The sequence below is a fragment of the Bacillus rossius genome, chromosome 17, assembly GCF_032445375.1.
Source record: "Bacillus rossius redtenbacheri isolate Brsri chromosome 17, Brsri_v3, whole genome shotgun sequence".
Lineage (NCBI taxonomy): Eukaryota > Metazoa > Arthropoda > Insecta > Phasmatodea > Bacillidae > Bacillus > Bacillus rossius.
Genome location: NC_086344.1, coordinates 37,800,283 through 37,818,640, shown reverse-complemented (window position 1 = coordinate 37,818,640; position 18,358 = coordinate 37,800,283). Strand labels below are relative to the sequence as shown.

At 39.8% G+C, this 18,358-nt stretch overlaps 1 protein-coding gene across 1 annotated transcript; it reads left to right on the top strand.

Annotated features, from left to right (window-relative positions):
* The first annotated feature begins 184 nt into the window (after positions 1-184).
* On the top strand, positions 185-11,094 carry LOC134541006 (zinc finger CCCH domain-containing protein 3). Its single transcript, XM_063384127.1, has 7 exons — positions 185-359; positions 2,136-4,361; positions 5,785-5,921; positions 7,112-7,343; positions 8,486-8,641; positions 9,290-9,485; positions 10,463-11,094. The coding sequence occupies exons 2-7, from the start codon at positions 2,272-2,274 to the stop codon at positions 10,751-10,753; spliced, it is 3,102 nt and encodes a 1,033-aa protein (XP_063240197.1). The 5' UTR covers positions 185-359; positions 2,136-2,271; the 3' UTR covers positions 10,754-11,094.
* The last annotated feature ends 7,264 nt before the right edge of the window (positions 11,095-18,358 follow it).

Below are 18,358 nucleotides of genomic sequence, written 5' to 3'. Positions count from 1 at the left end.
CACAAACTCAATAATTCGGCGCTCACTTTAATTGACATTCACTGAACCTGTGACGATATCGCTTAGCTATACTAGTAACTCGCTCAACAGCAAACAATATTTTAGCTGATTAGTGTATTCGTACTCTATGCACTTCATCCAAAATAATGTTCTATGGAAGTTTGGAGCAGCCATGATTTGTGTGATTTCTATGATTATCATGTGTTCTTTGATCTTTAATACTAGGAATTTAGAACATTTGTCTCTCTACGGAATGGATTATTGTAACTTGAGTGAATTTTAATTTTCATGTTTTAAGAAATTTGTTTTGTTTAATCATTATGGAGTGGATGCAGATGTTTTTAAAATTTATTTGTGAAGTAAGTCATTCTTTGTTCTTACGTTTAAAATAATTTTAGAGTCAAATGATTTTGTTGAATGTACGTAACTTCTAAATTGAGTTTTCTTTATTGTTGTAGCACAAATGACGTATCTATATAACTTTGTCCTTGCTAGGCCCGTTCTATAATGGCACGTAAACGGATATGAATCTCACGGAACATTTCGCAACCGCATTCGCTGCTTTCACAATTCACGAAAAAGTAAGAATTGACAACCAATGAGATTCCATTTCAAGGTTACAAAATATTGATTTAATTTTAGAAAACTGTTATGATTCGAAACCACAGCACGGGCAGAATTTGCGGTAATTATCGGACGCCGCGGCTTTTTAGAAGGCAAAGAAAAAAAATTCGGAGAACCTAATTTTCACACACTGCCTACGTCCCTGAATTTACCCTGAAGGGATGGTTTCATAATTCCTCCTAGTTTGTGAAAAATAATAGTTTATCACTTTCATTACTTTACCAGCATTGTATGTCGCAGCTTCAGGGAACGAAAAGTAAAAAAAAAAAAATTATGAAAATATGTTTTTCAAGTACTAGAGACATCCCTAAATGTACCCTGAAAACATGGTTTCTTAATTCTTGTTGGTTCGTGAAAAATAACAGTTTAAAGATTACATTACAATACCTGTGTTTTCACGCTGACGCTGCTATCCATTGTTTACCCGCGATTGTGTATCTCTTTGTTTAGCACAACTGTAGCCAACTACAAGAATATTAAAATGTGCTAATTCTTCCATTTCATAAATTGAAGTTTATCCCGGGATCCTGAATGCTTGATCCTGATAGCATGATCGTGTAGGCTTGTTCCTATGGTACATGGTGCTTACTGTTTTAATTCAGTACGCCGAAAGATCCTGTTGGCTTGATCCTGTGGTACATGGTGCTTGCTGTTTTAATTCACTGTCGGAAGATACTGTACCTAAAAAAAAAACTGGCATAAAATAATGAATATGATCGTAAGTTGAATAAAAAAGATTTTTTCGACCTAATCATAATTCTTTTTTATTTTGCAATTTTTTTTTAGAATTAAAATGGAAAACATGTTGCCTAGTACGTAAATTCAGTTTCAAAATTTTAAATTTTGTTAGTAGAAATGTTACTCTGATCTAGAATTACCGTAGTTTGTATTGTTAACGTTTGACTGTAAATACAAACACTGCATGTAAGGAGATTTGTCCTTTGCACTAGCTGTGGTCAGTATTGGAAAGCAGTGTGCCAAAGATTTATAATTAATTACAGGAGAAAAATAATTATTAATGAATGAATGTGCCTTTCCAAGGTCACTCAAGTCAGGCAAGTCACGAAAATGTCTCTAAATAAACAGTAACGGTGCTGGAAGTAACTTTCTAGCAGCTTTCTGCTAACGTGAATTTGGAGTGTGGACGCCTCACTACAGTTTATAGTCTCACATTGAATGCAAATAGACTGTCCACTTAAAATCATCATAGAAAATTATCTGGGAAAATGTTTTAGCTTTGTAACAAAAAAATATTGGTACGTTCCTGCAAACATGTTTCTTATTAAGTTTAATTTTGCTAATTGTATACAAAAATAACCCTGTGATATAAATAAGTTGTAATAAAACTTTATTTGAAGCTCCTGAAATTGATTCACCAGGTATTTGTGGACACACTGGTAATTAACATGCAGTTTTGTAAGTAACTCTAATAATTTTTTTTTTCAAAAATCCCTTCCACTTCACGACTAACGTTGATACAAACTAATGCAATGTGGTTTCTTTTTCTGTAGGTTTGCTGACTTGTTGAGAAGCCTGCAGTGTACCGATGTGGAATCGGTTTTGTTGCTAAATCAAGTTTCTTTGTTTTAAGCCAGTTGGGCATTTGACGTAAATGATTTGTTTGGTGTTTGCGGTAGTGCAGCTACAATGTCGCATAATTTTGTCTTCCCACACGATAAAGGTAGATTTTTCAAAATCAATCACGGAGAAAGTAAAGAGTACCCCAGAAGAGAGAAACCAGATGACGTACACGTGATTGTCTCTGAGGCACATGAAAGTACAGACTTTCTCTCTAGGATCGTGGCGGAGAGAAATAAACTAAATGACTCGGGTGCACATTTGATCCACGTCAACCCTAAGTTCCTCAACTCGAACATGCAGGGGCAGTGCATCCGTGGTGAGAGTAAGCAAAGTGTGCGTGCAGAATCACGGCCTTGTTTCCATCACATCAGTCGAGGTGTTTTGCACGGAAAACCGCAAGGACAAAACCAAAACGTCGCAGTTTCCCAGCCGCAGATCGCCGAGGATAAGATTTCCCTTTGCACTGTGAATTCAGTTAATGGTTCTCGTAAACGTCCCAGTGCCACTCAAACATCGAGCAGTAGGATAAATAATATTTTGGTTCATCCACGCAATAGTGTTGTGGTGACAAAAAGAGATTCAAATAAAAACGTGAATTTAGCTTGTAAGAACCTTCAGTCAAGGTCTGTCCACATAAATCCATATTTTACCCCAGTTCGCCCTGTCCCCGTTGAAGCGCTAAGGGTAGAAACTCGTTTGCAGGAGAACCATGCTACAAAACTCGTTGGCTCTAGCGAAGAAACAAAGATGGTTCATTTTAATCCAAGGTTTCATTATTCTCGAGTAAGATCAGAATCATTTAAATTAGACAATTTAAACCATCTCAAGACCACAGCGGCTGGAAATCTTCAAGCTGGGCGTGCAAACGTTACGCTGGGGCAGAGCACCAAAAAGTGCGTGTACGTGAATCCAAAGTTTGCTATGTTGAAGAAAAGCGACAAACAAAGTTGCCGTGATGAGCGTGTCATTGATCGGGAAAAGATTGGGCTCTTAGTCAAAAAAACAGCTGATGGGAGAGTGCTGCATTTGCCCAACGCGAAGCCGGATATTAGCGACCCATTACCCATTTCAGTACAACTGCAGGAACACACGAAAGGGGCGGACTTTTCATCTGATGGTGGGGAAAAGAGAGACGCCAAGCTTTCAGTTGCACCGCGTGCACAGAGCTTTGGCGTAGTCGCTCCTGCTAGCAGGAACCCCGGCACTAGTTCATTAGTTGTATTGAGCAAAACCAAGTTGATTCGGCGCAGCACCAAGGGTGCCGCCAAAAGTACGTGTGAGGAGCAGCGCACGGTGTTCGTGTCCAACAGCTCCAGGAAGCTCGTGAAGAGGAGGCGAACTCTGAGCTCTGGGTCCAGACTCGCGAGGAGCGTGGAGCAGCCAGCCCCCAGACCGTCGCCTCTTGCCGTGCCTGCCAGGCCACTCAGGACCAAGTACAAGCTTGTCAGGAATGTGGCTGCCCCCATCAACCAGACTTCAGCCTCGAGTGGGCCGGGAAGCTTGGTTCCCCCTTCGTCGAAGCTGGAGAAGCGTAGCTCGGTCTGCGACGTCGCCGGGAAGGACTTCTCCCTCAGGAAGAACGCTCGTCGTAGCTCGCTGGTGCTGCTGAGCAGGACGAAGCTGATTCGCCAGAGCACCAAGAGCCCGAGGAACCGCCAGACGGTGACGATTTCGAACAATGCCAGGAAGCTGGTTCGCAGGCGACGGTCATCGGCGAACGTCACGCCCCGGCCAAACAGCGCCACCCCAGGGCATGTTGGGTCCGTGAAGCTCACTCATCGGTCCGTGGCCGTACCTGCGGCGGTGAGGTTGGCGCGGTCGCTGCGGACCAAGTACAAGTACATCCGCAACTTGTCGGACCAGAAGGGCCGGCAGGTGCCTCAGGCGCCCCACCCCGGCACGAGATCGCGGTTCGTCCCCAGGCCGAGATACGGCGGGGACTGGCGGACAGCAAGAAGGCCCAGAAGGAACTACAGGGGCTACGGCAGGTCGCAGTGGCGGGGGCAGGTCCGAGTCTGCTCCCAGCCGTACCCGAGAAGGGTCGCCCCCCTGCGACTGCCGGCTAGGAGGCCGGGGCAAGCCAGCCTCGTGTGGAGAAACGCCAACTACGTCCAAGCGAGGCGAGTCGCTCGCTCTAACCGGAGACTGGGACAAGTGTAAGAGAAATTATTTATATATTTTTAGCCACGATTATGGTGTAGTTATGTTATCCTAGACATACATTATTCTATTTGGCATGCCCTCAACTTTGTTAAATATTACACAAAGTGTATATTGGTCACTAAAGTCACTAGTATCACCAAAAAAAAGGAACTAAACTAAAGAACTGGTCACTAAAAAGTCCCGAAATGAAACAGCCATGGTACTGAAAGTCGTGAAATTTTAATTTTCTGCAGCATTTCCTAACTTTTACAAGGGGGACCCAAAAGTAACCGGAATCGTAAAGTATCTCATTATGTACTTGTAGCGCCAGTTTTCGCCGCTAGGGAGCTGTTGTAGGAACTCTACCGAGTCAGTCTGCCAAGTGGCGTCACCCGATAACGACGAGTGTTGGTTCCTCTGGCAGTTCTGAGAGTGTCTTTAGCGCACTTTTGACACGGAAAAATGGCTGATTATCACGAACAATGTGCTGCTGTGAAGTTTCCGCTGTGTTCTTGCCAAGTAAAAAACAAAAACTTCACAGCCGCACGTTGTTCGTGAGAATCTGCCATTTATCATTTATTTGTACCATGAGTGCACTAAAGGCAATCTCACAGAACTGCCTGAGGAACCACATTTCACTCATCGTTTTCGGGTGATGCCACTTGGTAGATTGACTCAGGAAAGGGCCAGTAACAGCTCCATAATGGCGAAAACTGGTGATACAAGTATGTGATGCAGAACATTACAATTCCGGCTATTCCCCCCCCCCCCCCCCCCACCAGTGTTTGGTATTTCCGTTGCCTCGCTTCAGTTTACAGTCGCGCATTAAATATAAATAGTTGGAGGCTATGGAAATCATCTCTGAAAAGGATTTATTTTTTAGCGTAAAAATGGGCATGTTTCTGCAAATAGTAGATCTATCTCATAGTTGATTATTGCCTTTTTAAATAACCCTGTGATGTAAAAATGTTAAAAAATTTCCCATTAAATTTTTTCACCCGGTATATGTAGGTAGATACCCTGTTACTCTTCTTGTGCTATGCATACTTAATTTAAAATTGTGAAACGATGTTAGTTCATTAATTTGTTTTCTTTACTTATGAAATCTGTAACTTGAATTTTTTAATATTTAAAACCGTATGTCCTGTGGAGAAACATCCAATTGCAGAAATATTTTTATTAATTTAATACGTTATACAAAATCTTACCTAAAATTCTTTAAAGTGTTTCTGTGTCATACAGTATTTTGGTAGATTATAGCAGGCCTATTTTGGAGATAAAGTAGTGTTTCTGAAAGAGGGTTAATTTAACAAACTAAATATTTTTTTCAGCATCTAATAGCAGCATGTAACCGCAGGGCGATGTGCAACCCGAGAATGTGAAACTGTTTGCTAACTGTGGTTGGTAGCTGTGTCGAGTGCTGCTTGACGGTTACAGCGGCCGGCCGAGGGGCGGGGCGCTGAAGTGCCGTGCCGGCACGCCCAACATGGTGAGGATAGGCGGGGTCCTCTACCGGCGCACCCTCAACAAGCTTACGCGCACCAACAGCGGCGGAGTGGGGGCGGACGCATGCGGTAAGCTACTCTCTCGCTGAGATATATATATTTTTTTTAAGTGAAAACTTATTTTGGCGCACCGCGCACACATTTTTTCGTAGGTAGTAAGTTAGGCTGATCCGTCACGCTCCGGGGTGAAAGGCTCGATCGGGTGAACTGTGGACCGACGAGTGTACCCGAGCGAGAAGGATACAGTCAGCTGCTCTACGCTGTTGTGTCGCTGTGTTTAGTATGTTCAATTGATACGTAATAATTGTCATTATTAATTTAATATTAGTATTGGTACGTAATAATAATTATTTTAACAATTACATATTTGGTTTACATTGTGAGGTTAGTGTGTGTAGTTTAGTGGTTTATCACGCTAATATTATATTTTGAAAAAAACATTATAAACATTGATTGTGATTGCCAATGAAGTTTTCACTTCTGCCGTGCGGTCTTAAGCACACACTCTATTTTTTTAAATTTATTTCCACTTGGTTACTCTGGATTTTATTGCAAGATGGTGTATTGGTTGGGAGTTCAATCAGAAGTTTATATATATATATATATATATATATATATAATATAAACCATTACCATGGTTCGACTTATTGGAAAATTATTATTTAGTTTTTTCGTTTCATGGTCCAAACTCCCCAAAATATATATCACAATTTTGTGGACATGATAACTGTCACAATTTTTCACAAATCATACATAAAATCTAGTAGTGGAAAATCTAGGTCGAGTTCATTAATGGACAAAATCTGACCAAAGGGGTAGAAATAAAGAAAGATTTCTGCAGCTCCCATAGTATGGAAAATATCACATCCGTTTTGATGTAGTAATTATAACTCGTAGGAGTAATACCAAAATCTTTTGTCTGAGTAAGTTTTTGATATGACCAACCATAACTGCAAGGGGTTGAAAAGACGAGGGTCGAAGGACAGAAGAAAAAAAAAATCGTAACTACCTTTGTAGGCTGATTAAAAATCTATTTACACACTTTGTGAAAACGCTTGATTTAGCCCTTCCTTGCTGTACGAAAAAAAAAGTTAATGATGAAACCGTGGAAATTAAACTACAATAGGAAAGTGCAGTGGCTTTTAAATGCCGTTCGTAATTGAAAACCTTTAAGAATTTTTGAGCGGTTTGCGAAAGGCGAGCTTACACCCAGAACTCTGCGTGGCCACCTCGGAACATCTGCACCTGACGTGTTGCAGCGACGTCGCTGCGGGGACGTGTGGTCCACATCCGCGGCAGCAAGTTCCTCATGGAGGCGTCCGGGAAGACCATGCGACGCCTGGAGCCGCCTCGCGGGCCCGGGGCGGGGGCAGGGGGGAGGCGGGGCTCGCCCCCGGTGATGAGGGTCGACATCGGGGGAGTCACCTTCCTGCAGACGTCCCGCAACGTGCTCATCAGGACCGACTACCACCGGGCCCGCAGCATCTTGAGGTGGGGACCCGTGATGCCAGGTTCAGCGAGTATCATCTCGCACGACAGCTGTTTGTTTGCTGAGCAACGCTTATTCTGCCCGAAGCTGTAATGCCCTGGCACTTAATTTTGTTTTTATCACCCCAAACCTTTCTTTAAATTATATTTATCACTAGCTAATGCCTGGTATGCGTTGCAATGCTCAATCAATTTTTTTTTTTGGCGATTATTTTGAAGTAGGACAATAGGACAATAACGTAACTTCCTCAGTCGCCACACAGCACATGAAATACTGTGTAACTAATCTTAAAACCTAGAAATTTTTAAAAACTAGTGATCCAGAATCTGAATTGATTTGGGAATCGAGGTGAGAATCAACATGAGCAACGGAATAAATGAAATTGAAATATTTTGACATTCCTACTTACTACACACAAAAATGACTATGAAATAAAATAGTTTTTGTAAAACTTTATTTAAATTTTTAAAAAATTTTCTGAATTTGAATCAGTGTGTACTAGTTGTAATTAAGAACAAGATTGTACAGGGAATTGCGATAAAGCTGAAATAACACAGAAAATCATATAGCACCATATAACATCGAAACACAACAAAGAATCATGAAATTCATCAGTATTCAGTATATTTAATCAAAACTCAAGATTTTAAAAAAAATATATTATTTAATATATTAAATTCAATGAATGAAAATTATTTAGTCCAAAGTTAGTACCAAAATGTATGTAGCACCCCCCCCCCCCCTTTTTTTTTTCTATTCTTTTTTCTTTCTTTTCTCTTTCTCAACTGTTATTATTGGCTAAATAAAATTTTATATTGTGACAGTGGTACATTTTGCAAACACACGCATACTTGCTGATTTATTTATTGTTCCCGGCAGTTGGACATGATTATTACAAATTATTATGTTGTAGTAGTGCTCATACATCAGTCGAAATGTCGCTGTTTTTGGTAAAGTATATTTGAACAAATAAGCGTATTTATTAAAAAAAATGGTGCTATTTTTTATGAATTAATAAAGTTAAAAAAAAAATCAAAACAATTGCAGTGAAAGCTCTTGTTTGAAAATTGAAATGGGCCTAGATGTTGTCTCTACTTGTAAGTGCCGGTCACCGGTGGGGACGTGTGTGTTGCGTGCCGTGCAGCCAAGCCAAGCAGAGGAGCATCGCCACGCTCACGCAGAAGCTCAAGAAGAACAACCAGCCGTGCGTGTTCTACCAGCGGTTCGGCCGCTGCCCCGGGAAGGACTCTGGCGCCTGCCCGCGCGTACACGACCCCAAGAGGATCGCCTTGTGCAGAAGGTACCCGTCGCCCGTCGGTTCGTTTCGCTCGCGGTGTGTTTGGAGGTCATGACCCATTTGCCCTTGTTCCGCTGAAGGAAATCGCCCTGGCGTGACAGCATCAGGAGTGCTGAGGCTTCTACCACCCAAGGTGTTATCCTGTGTGTGACCGTACTCTTGACACGAGTATCAAGGAATATAACCACCTCTTTGAGGCCTGGTTTGTAAACTATGTAAACATAAGATGCAAAGAAAGTCAATAACGACGTTTTCAAAATCCAGTAAATTAAATTGTCCCGTAAATGCAACACAAGGATTGCCAAACTTTAAACTTCTTGCACTTCCTCCTTCCATATTTAAAGTAAAGTATTTGAAAAACTTTTAAAGGCACAGACATTGTGTGCATATTATATGTTTTCATGATAAATATAAATTATCAAAAGAAGTATTGGGAAGAAATTTATTTCTACTGTTACACAATTTCAAGTTGTAGGGGTGGTGGTTTCTTGCGACTTTCTTGCTTTAAAAAAAAAATTGTGATTTTCTTGCATGTTCCTTTCGTGGCATAGTTTATAAACCTGGCCTAAAGGCTGGCCGTCCTAGTGGGTGACTGCACCGTCGAGGTGTGTGGCGTGACCGTGTCTCGTTGCCATCGCGTGCGCTCGGCAGGTTCCTGCAGGGGCGCTGCGAGCTGGCGGGGTGCCCCCTGTCCCACGACGTGGTCCCAGAGAAGATGGCCACGTGCCGCTTCTTCCTGGAGGGCGTGTGCGTGCGCGACAACTGCCCCTACCTGCACGTCAAGCTCAGCTCCAAGGCCGGCGTGTGTGTGGGCTTCCTCCAAGGGTACTGCCCTCTGGGAGATAAGGTTTGTAGCTGACCATCCATATCCATCTCATTACAGCGAAACGGGACCACTGCCACGCCAGATTATTAAACGCCAGTATAGTTCAAACGGGAATACCAAGTGTAAAAATGTAAAATCTAACCCACTAGAAAATGGTAAACACTACACTGAAACCAATAGTAGTAATAAACTCTGAGCGAACTAAAAACGCCCACAACACAGTAATGTGACTTGCAGATAGTCCCAGATTACAAAATGTGCCGGATCGTAGGATGCTGGATTAAGTCTTTCGCTGAATTTAGTTAGAGGTCTTTTTTTTTCTCCTTTTTTTTTTATTTTACTACAAGAATTTCCGTGTTTTATTACATAGGCATCGCACTTACATAATCGTCACACAGTCATTTTAAGGCGAGGAAATTTGGAAAAATAAATTTCTGCTTAATAGTTGCATGAAGATTTTGGTCTTACTGTTAGATTCCGAGCATTTTGTGCAGGTAGTAAAAATGTCTGGTAGTTGTAATGGGAAAATACAGTAATTACAATTACGGTAAAACTTGTTTAAGATGTACCCGCACGATATGATTACCCATCCAATATGATCATATGTTTCGGTCTCACCATTTTCTCAGTAAGATGTATGTTATTTTTTTTCCACTATTTGATACATCAAAATACTGAAGTTCGAGATAAAAGTGTATTTATTAATATTTCTTTAAACATCATTTTCATGCCAGAGAAGGTTGACTTATCATATGCAAAATGTAAATTTTGGGTTTGCATGTTAGGGATGGGTCATTTTCTAAATTCCAATAAAAGCTACTTTCCAGATAACTGAAGGGTGCTGTAATCGAAAGTTGAGCGTCACTTATAATATTATTATTCAGGTTTTTCTGTTGCGATTGAAGTGTTGTGAGTTCACCCGTACAGTTAATGATAAGAAACGGAGTTGAGGCCTGTCTGCCTGGCGGAGTGAGATGCCCGTGCTGCGTCGTTTGCAGTGCGAGAGGCGCCACGTGAACGTGTGTCCCGAGCTGGACCGCGCGGGGAAGTGCACCAGAGGTAAGTCCTGCCCGTACCCCCACAAGGTAGGTGCCAGGCCCCGGGCGAAGAGGCGCAGCGAGGCCCCGAGTGGCGGCGGCGGCGGGGGGGAGACGCGGGCCCCGCCCATCCGCGCGCCGGCCCCCAGGTACTACGAGGGCTCTGGCCCGGAGGCGCCCCCCCTCGGGGATCCGCCCGTCGCGAAGAGGAGCCGGCTGGGGCCCATGCCGGGGTACATTGCGTTCAAGTAGCAGCGAAACTACGCCCACCACTTCAAAGATGTGTTCATGTGTGTGTATCATTTAGATGTGATTAAATCCCTGAGTGGCATGGGTTTACGTGCTGTTTGTATTAAAATTTGCTCGAGTGATGTGAGTACGAGATCTCAATACTTGTTAAAATATTTCTAAATTTTTTTCCCCCCCAGATAATAGTTTTTCAGAATAGGAACGTTTGCAGCTTTGGCTGAAGATGTTATTTTTTGGAGACTTTTGTGAGTGTACAGTGTTGCAGTTTATTTTTTTGTTTCCTATATTTTGTATTCCAGTTTTGTATTGATATGATTATTTTATCAATAAAAAATTTCTTGCTATGTTGTTTTATTATTTGATAATGTCTCTGTTTCCCACATGCTACACATGGTTCCCACTGACAGGATGAGTCTGAAATTAAAAGTTAACTTTATAACCTGGAAAACACAGGAAAATTATGAATATCTAAATACAATATATCAGTAATTTTTCATGCTGTGCAGTTTCTTAAATTCTTAAAATGGCTTCAACCGGTGGCCTAGATGCATGAAATTTGGAGAAAATATTTTTTGAACACCCTAGGGGTGCACTAAGATACGTAGTGGGAGTACTTGCGAGTGTTGTCTAGGTGTGTGTGTTAGGCATTGTGTTACTGTGCAGTAACTCCACGCAGTTAGCTGGTGGATGCACCAACAATAACAAGGTAGTACCAGAGGGCATCCCAGACAAATTTCAGAATTACACCAACTGTTTTTGACGTGAAGGCGTTTAAGGTTGGTTTTGTAGCCCGGTCAAAATTTATCAATACAACATAAATGATGCGTTTCATGAGATGATAAATCAGCTAAATCCAGTTACCATGTACTTGCAAATATCTGCAGGCAAGGTTTTGGTGGTGGCTGGTGGATGCGGAAGAGACTGAAGTATAGCGACATGCATAACTTTCAAACTTACTCGGAATTGCGTGTGATAGAGGTGTCGGTTGTAAGCCCCAAGGAAGCTCTACTTGAAACATGAAGTGAACAACCAAGATTTAATTAATTTGCATTTTTGAAACGTCCAAATGTGGAAAGAATGTCATAACTATGTATGCGATAAAAATACATCAAGAACGAAAGTGAAAGGCAAGCCGAAGGAAGGGCAGATAGAGGAACTCAATAAGCTCCCTCAGTCCAGGGGGTGGGGGCTATTCACTAAAGCCGGAATTACAAGTCCGTCTGTTAAAAGCGTGGTAACGGTCCAAATTTCTGTGCAAGCATTTTGCGTTTCAAATTTTTGTTAATATTTGCATAATTATTTTTTATATTAGTTTTAAACACTTTTTTAAGGTTTTGTTCTGGAAAAAAAATAAGTTTGAGTCACAAGAGTAAAGTTGGTAGAGTGTATAAAGGAAAATATGTTGGACCGACGGAGTGTGGTAAGTCGCTCAGCGATGGACGGATGTGACGGGCTATTGTAATTGTCTCTTAACTTTAGCCAGTTAACACCAGCCTTAACTTAATTTTCTCTTAACCACCACTGTTTTATGAAATAAAAGTTAAGGTCAGAGCACTTTGCAACACAGCATTTTAGCCTACATAAATATTATATAAAAGTTGGCATGGAATTTAAAAAAAAAATTCTGTTAACAAAGAAATAACATATTCTTTTTTACTTGTAATTTTATTCTTCTTTTGCAATAATTATTTCCTTTTCGTAGCTCAATAAAAGGTACTATTGTTTTGAAACACACCAAGTCAAAAAAAAGTTAATATTTCTTTTGCAAAAACTTGGAAGATTTCTCTTAGTTCATACACTTGATCATTTAACAGTTTATTTTTTTAAACACGGAAATACAAACTACTTTTGTCAAAAATATACTGAACTTGTATGAAAATATTTTTGAAACACCATTATAGCCATTAAAACTTCACACATTAAGCAATTAAATGTACTAGTGTAATTTCTCATGTGATGCGGCCCGGTCTCTTGAGGAGTGCTGAGACATGGCCGACGTCTCTCTGTAGTCCCGACACCAGCACTCTAAGTCAGTGTACCCTCCCACGTGGAAGTGAGTTGCGAACCATTTGAGGCCTGTGTGGCTTACCGAGGGGTGTCACCCTGCTGGAGAATCAAAGCTACGCAGCCGAGCCTGAACCCTCACTGACCCAGATGCTGCAGGCTTGTTGGTATGCCCTTAGCTGGCCTGGACACCGTGCTGCGGCAGCATAACGATCTGAGGTAAACAGTACTCGCACGTCAGTAATAACGTGACTACACTGACTGTGTGATGACTCTGTAATGTGTCAATATGTTGGGAAGTCAAAAGAAAGGTAGTAATAATTTTTTTTGGGCCTGTTTCCTTTACTACTTTTTTACCACAGTATGAAGTACAGTGATACTCAGATATGACAAGAAAATATATGTTAGGTTTATTTAGGGTCCGTGAAACTATAGTTAGAGACTGGAAAAATTTGCGGGTTCATTTCACAATATGCTATAATCCAAACAACTGTATCTATATTTTGCTTCTCTGATTGGCTCACAGTTTACCTGAAAGACAGAGCCAATGAAAAACCTTCAACCAAAAAAAGTATTGAATCGCGAGCATCCCAGTTGACAGGTGTCACGAGTCAGTGGCCAATAAGCAGGTGGCATTTGCCTGAGTGTATAGGGGATTGTGGATTCTATCCTAGAGGTCATCAAAATCGTGAATTTTTCTAGTCCCTAACTATAGTAGGTTACAAGCGTACTCTGTAGGGATTTAAAATGTGCAGAAAAACAAAACAACAAAATAATGGTTAGTCAGGTTTACCTACTCTGTGAAATAAGGTAAACAAATTTATATATCTGTTATTGTGGAGAGAAAATTTGGTAATGGGTGTAGTACACATAAATCACCCTTGTACACATACATACACAGACACTAATACCCTTGAACTTTAGATCATACAGTAATTAAATATTGGATTTAACAAAACAGCTTATCACAACTATACCGGACGTAGCCTGTTAATGGTCTGGAAAGATATTTAATTTAACAAAACAATGCAAAGCATGATTGTAACAGACTTAGCTTGTTAATGGTCTGGAAAGTTATGTTGTGCTCATTTAAATACACCAAAAGTCATGTGTAAAATTACCAATTTCCCTAACTTAAAAGTTATCTAGATTTCATAAATTTGACTATTTTCCAAATGTTATCACTGTCTGCAAATAATCAGTTTTAATACAAGTATAGGAACTGTACTTGGCTAATTATCTGACATCATGACTTTTTAGAACGGAAAGAAAAAACAATAGGAATACACGTTTTACACACACTACACACATCCCTAAATTTACTCCGAAGGGATGGTTTTGTAATTGCTACTAGTTTGTAAGAATAATTAATGTTTTATATATTACATTACAATCCCTGTGCTTTTACACTGCATTTGCTATTCATTATTTAACCATGACAAATAGGAATATTTTTTTTCCATATACTAGAGACGTTCCTGAATTAACCCTGAAGAAAAAAAAACAGTTTACAACTTGCATTACAATACAATTGTATTCACGCAATCAGCGACATTCATTATGATTACGTGTGTGGGTATTTTAAAAAAAAATTTTTGAGAACTTTCGTCAATGTAGGTGATAGTATAATAATGAGATACACGATCGCGGGCATAGAACAATAAGGGATCGCGGGTAAACAGTGAATGGCGGCGGCAGTGTGAAAACATAGATAGGTATTGTTAATGTAAGCTTTGAAAGACTTACTGCGTCTCTCGTTGGTCGAGCACTCCTATTTCACAACTCTTTCTAGAGTTACCCTAGCCTTAACAGTACTACGCATATAAATATTTAAAAATAGCATTTTAAAATGCTTTCTGCTGACAAGAACCTTAGTATCCGTGTAGGATGGAGTCTTGTTTCAGAAGAAAGTTATTTTTCCGAACAATTTAAATGTTTGCAAGTATTTAAATTAAATAATCTGATTGGCCGGCTGAGGCCCAAGCCAACAGACGCCAAGTACAGAAATGCTTAAAACCCAAGGTTAAAACCAGACGTGAATCAACCCAAAGATAAAAAAAATAAATATCCAATTTTAAAACAAAAATAGTTAAAACCAATAAAACAATCAAAATAAGTGTTTGTTAAAATAACATATAACTCAAATGATGCGTAGAATGCGTATTATTCTATAACATCATAGAGTAATGTACTTCAAAGAGCAGTACTGTTTCAAAGTTTTTAAATATATATAAATGAAAAATATTTGCAGACAGAATGTAATTTAAAAGTACATAAACCGTTTTGAATTGATCGCTGTGACTCATTTCGTCACAACGTACAGCTTTAATGCAGCACCCACATGTACTTACAAGTACAACTGCTCAGTACTCCACATACACATCTAGAAAAATGTAATTTATATACTTACTATGGCCCTTGCTCCTGGTTCGAGACGTTGAAGCCGGCACGCATCCATGCCGGTGAATTACGTGGGAAAACAACCGGAGTCTGTCGGTCCCGTGAGGGTGGTGCCAGCTCGCACGCCCTACAGTGTGTGGCGAAGAACTTAGTGGGAAGCAGGGTTAGCCCCATGACCCCAGCCATCATCTTGGATTATGATGCCACAGCTGCAATTTTGGATACGGCCATTTTGTTTCAATAACTTTCGACCATATTGGATTTTGACATCATATTCATCATTTTGTGTTTGTCTGCTGGAGGCCGCCATCTTGATTTCGTCTGCTGTAGGATATAATATTGGAGTATGTCACAGCCGCCATATTGATTTTTCTTCTGGAGGTCACCATCTTGTATAGTGTATCATTTTTTGCTTTTTTTTTTCTATACTAAATACACCGGAAGTGAGATTATACGAACTGTGGAGGTTCTAGATACCCAGCGATCCCCAAGTACAACGACGATAGGAGGTGATGTGCACCATCTTCGCAGTGGCTGGGTTTGACTTAAATCCGCAAAGATATTGCAGATCAACACTTTTCGTGTAAGCCCTTATTACTCGAACACAGCTGACCCACCATACTGTTTATTTTCCATAACAGCCCTATCGCTTGATCTATGCTTCCTCCCTCTATTTTCTATGGCTTAAATAAAGTAGGCCCACATTTTCCATTCAGTGCCTTTAGGTATTAATTTTATGGCATATTCTTTGGTTAGTTTACTTTCTACGATTGTATTGATATTTGGCTATGTAGTAAATTACATTTAATTAAAATTTTAGTTTCTTGCCGATCCCAATATTTTTTGACGGAGGATATCAAAATGGTATATGGTCAAATATTAACATGTGTAAGTCTGGAATTTTAATTAAAGAATTGTTTGGCTTAAAACCGCCAGAATATTTATCCAAAATTATTTATTTAGAAATGTATGTAGGGCTGATTTAGAAATGTATGTATGAACTAGTTAATAAATATCAATACGACATTGGTTTGGAATAAAATTAGAGTTATTTTTATACAAAATTATGCATGTAGGTCTACCTACCTAACTTACAAAGAAAATTCAATTATCGGCAAAGATTTTGTATGTCTACTAACTTTTTTTTCATATCGAAAAGCCATTTTATATCATGGTCCAAATTTATTTTTTGTTTTGACAGATTCAGTGCGGTACGTGAACCTGGGAGACAAGCCCGCCTGCATCAAGTGTCCGGCGTGTGACCGCATGATGCGTACCAACATTAGAACAAAGTTGCATCAGTCCGCACTTGTCGCAGCGGCAGGGTTGTGCCTTGTCGGGTAAATGTAATACCGGTACTGGTTGGGCACAACAATCCACATTTAAAAGCTCGGTGACACTATGAGGCCCATCTACAACAGTCCGAACTGGTAGGCGGTCCGTGTCCTTATCTTAATATGAATAACGTCACACTGTCACATGGGAAACAGCCCTGTCTACACCTGCGATGTCCTATGTCCGAATATTCTGATTTATTAAGTAGGTAGTCACCCGAGTGCAGTAAATATACAGAGCCAAAATATATTTTTTTGTTTACTTGATTATTTGTAAATGTGTATGTGGCTAAGTTTTGAATATTTAGTTAACTTGTGAAATTTGTGGGAGTTAAATAATATTTATTTATTCTGTAAGGCAAAAGTAAACTAATAAATGTCCATTATTTTCTGTTTACATTTTGAAACTGGAATCGGAAACAGCAAATAGCACAAATGTTCATTTTTATATTCTACCGGAAGACACAGATTGGGACAAAAAGTTTAAGTTGACCAATGTTTTATGACCAGTGAGATTCGGACCATCGCCCACACCACGCATGATGTCGGAGGGTCACATGGGCCAATCATTGATTAGTGTCTGTCGGTCACAGGTTAGGACACTGTAATTGTAGTCGGGCCTTTAAAACGCACTGGGGCTAGATATGCCAGCAGAATCATGAGGCGAGTTCTTGCTGGGGAAGAGAGGAGGGAGGCAGCACGAGTCATGTGTAAATGGCGAGTCCGCTACGGGATTCAGGATGAGGTGCGAGGTGCAAGACAATAACCGACAGCCATCTTGGATTTGTGACGTCATTGCAGCCAAAGTTTCCACAAACTTCCTCAAAGGTTATTCAATATGACTAACAAATTTTCCCTATTTCGAAGGAAAAGCTCTCGTTTCAAGATAAAATTTCCCATTTTATTAAAAAAAAAAGTTGGAGGTTGGAAAGAGGCTCAACATTCCTCGAAAATTTTTAATTCAATTCTCAGAGGTCTGATGTTTACCTTAACATCTAACCATATCCTTGAAATGTGAGACCTCGAGTATAATTTAACTCGATTTCAATTTTAGATAATTTATTTAAAAATTTATATATCTAATATAAATTGCTAAAATAAAAAAGGTCTTACATCATTGAATCAGGAGTCCATGGTTCGATTTCCAGCGAAGTCAATTAAAAAACATTAATTTTTCAGTACCTATGAACTTATTTGTCTCAGTCGACTGTTTATGTTCGATTTGTTTTAAATTATATCATAGAAAACCATGGAAAGTGTGTAAATAAATAGTTTTGGGTCTAGGCCTCACAATAATATAAATCTCAAACACATACTGCCATGAAAAGTACTTGAAAATTGCGTGGTGTCAGTAAAAAGTGCCGTAACGACTTTTTAAATATGCCCTACCTTAAGCAGGATACCTTGACCATAATAATTTCGCACACATTTTTTTATTTTATTTTAGATTTTTTTATTTTCCTCTTTTTTTTACACATTGATTACAATTCAGTAAATTAAACAGGAAAATGTAGCATTCACAAAAGCAAGCTTAAGTTTGAGTGCATCTAGTAACTTTATACAATTAACTGTATTTTGACTAATTTAAACATATTAAAAATCGTAAAAATTGACAAATAAATAAATAAAAATAACTTAAGACATCTGACATAGTTAATAAGTATGGGTTAGAATCTCCGTTTTTTTAAAACAAGTTACTTTCATAAAATAAGTCATTTAGAACAATTACCACACTGCAATCACTACACTCCAGCCAATTGTTGGGGCGACTAACAAATATGGCCTCAACAATTAGCTGAAGGAAAAAGAAAGAAAAAAATGGCCACACATACTTACCATGCGGTTACCCCCTGTTTCCGAGGTTAGATGT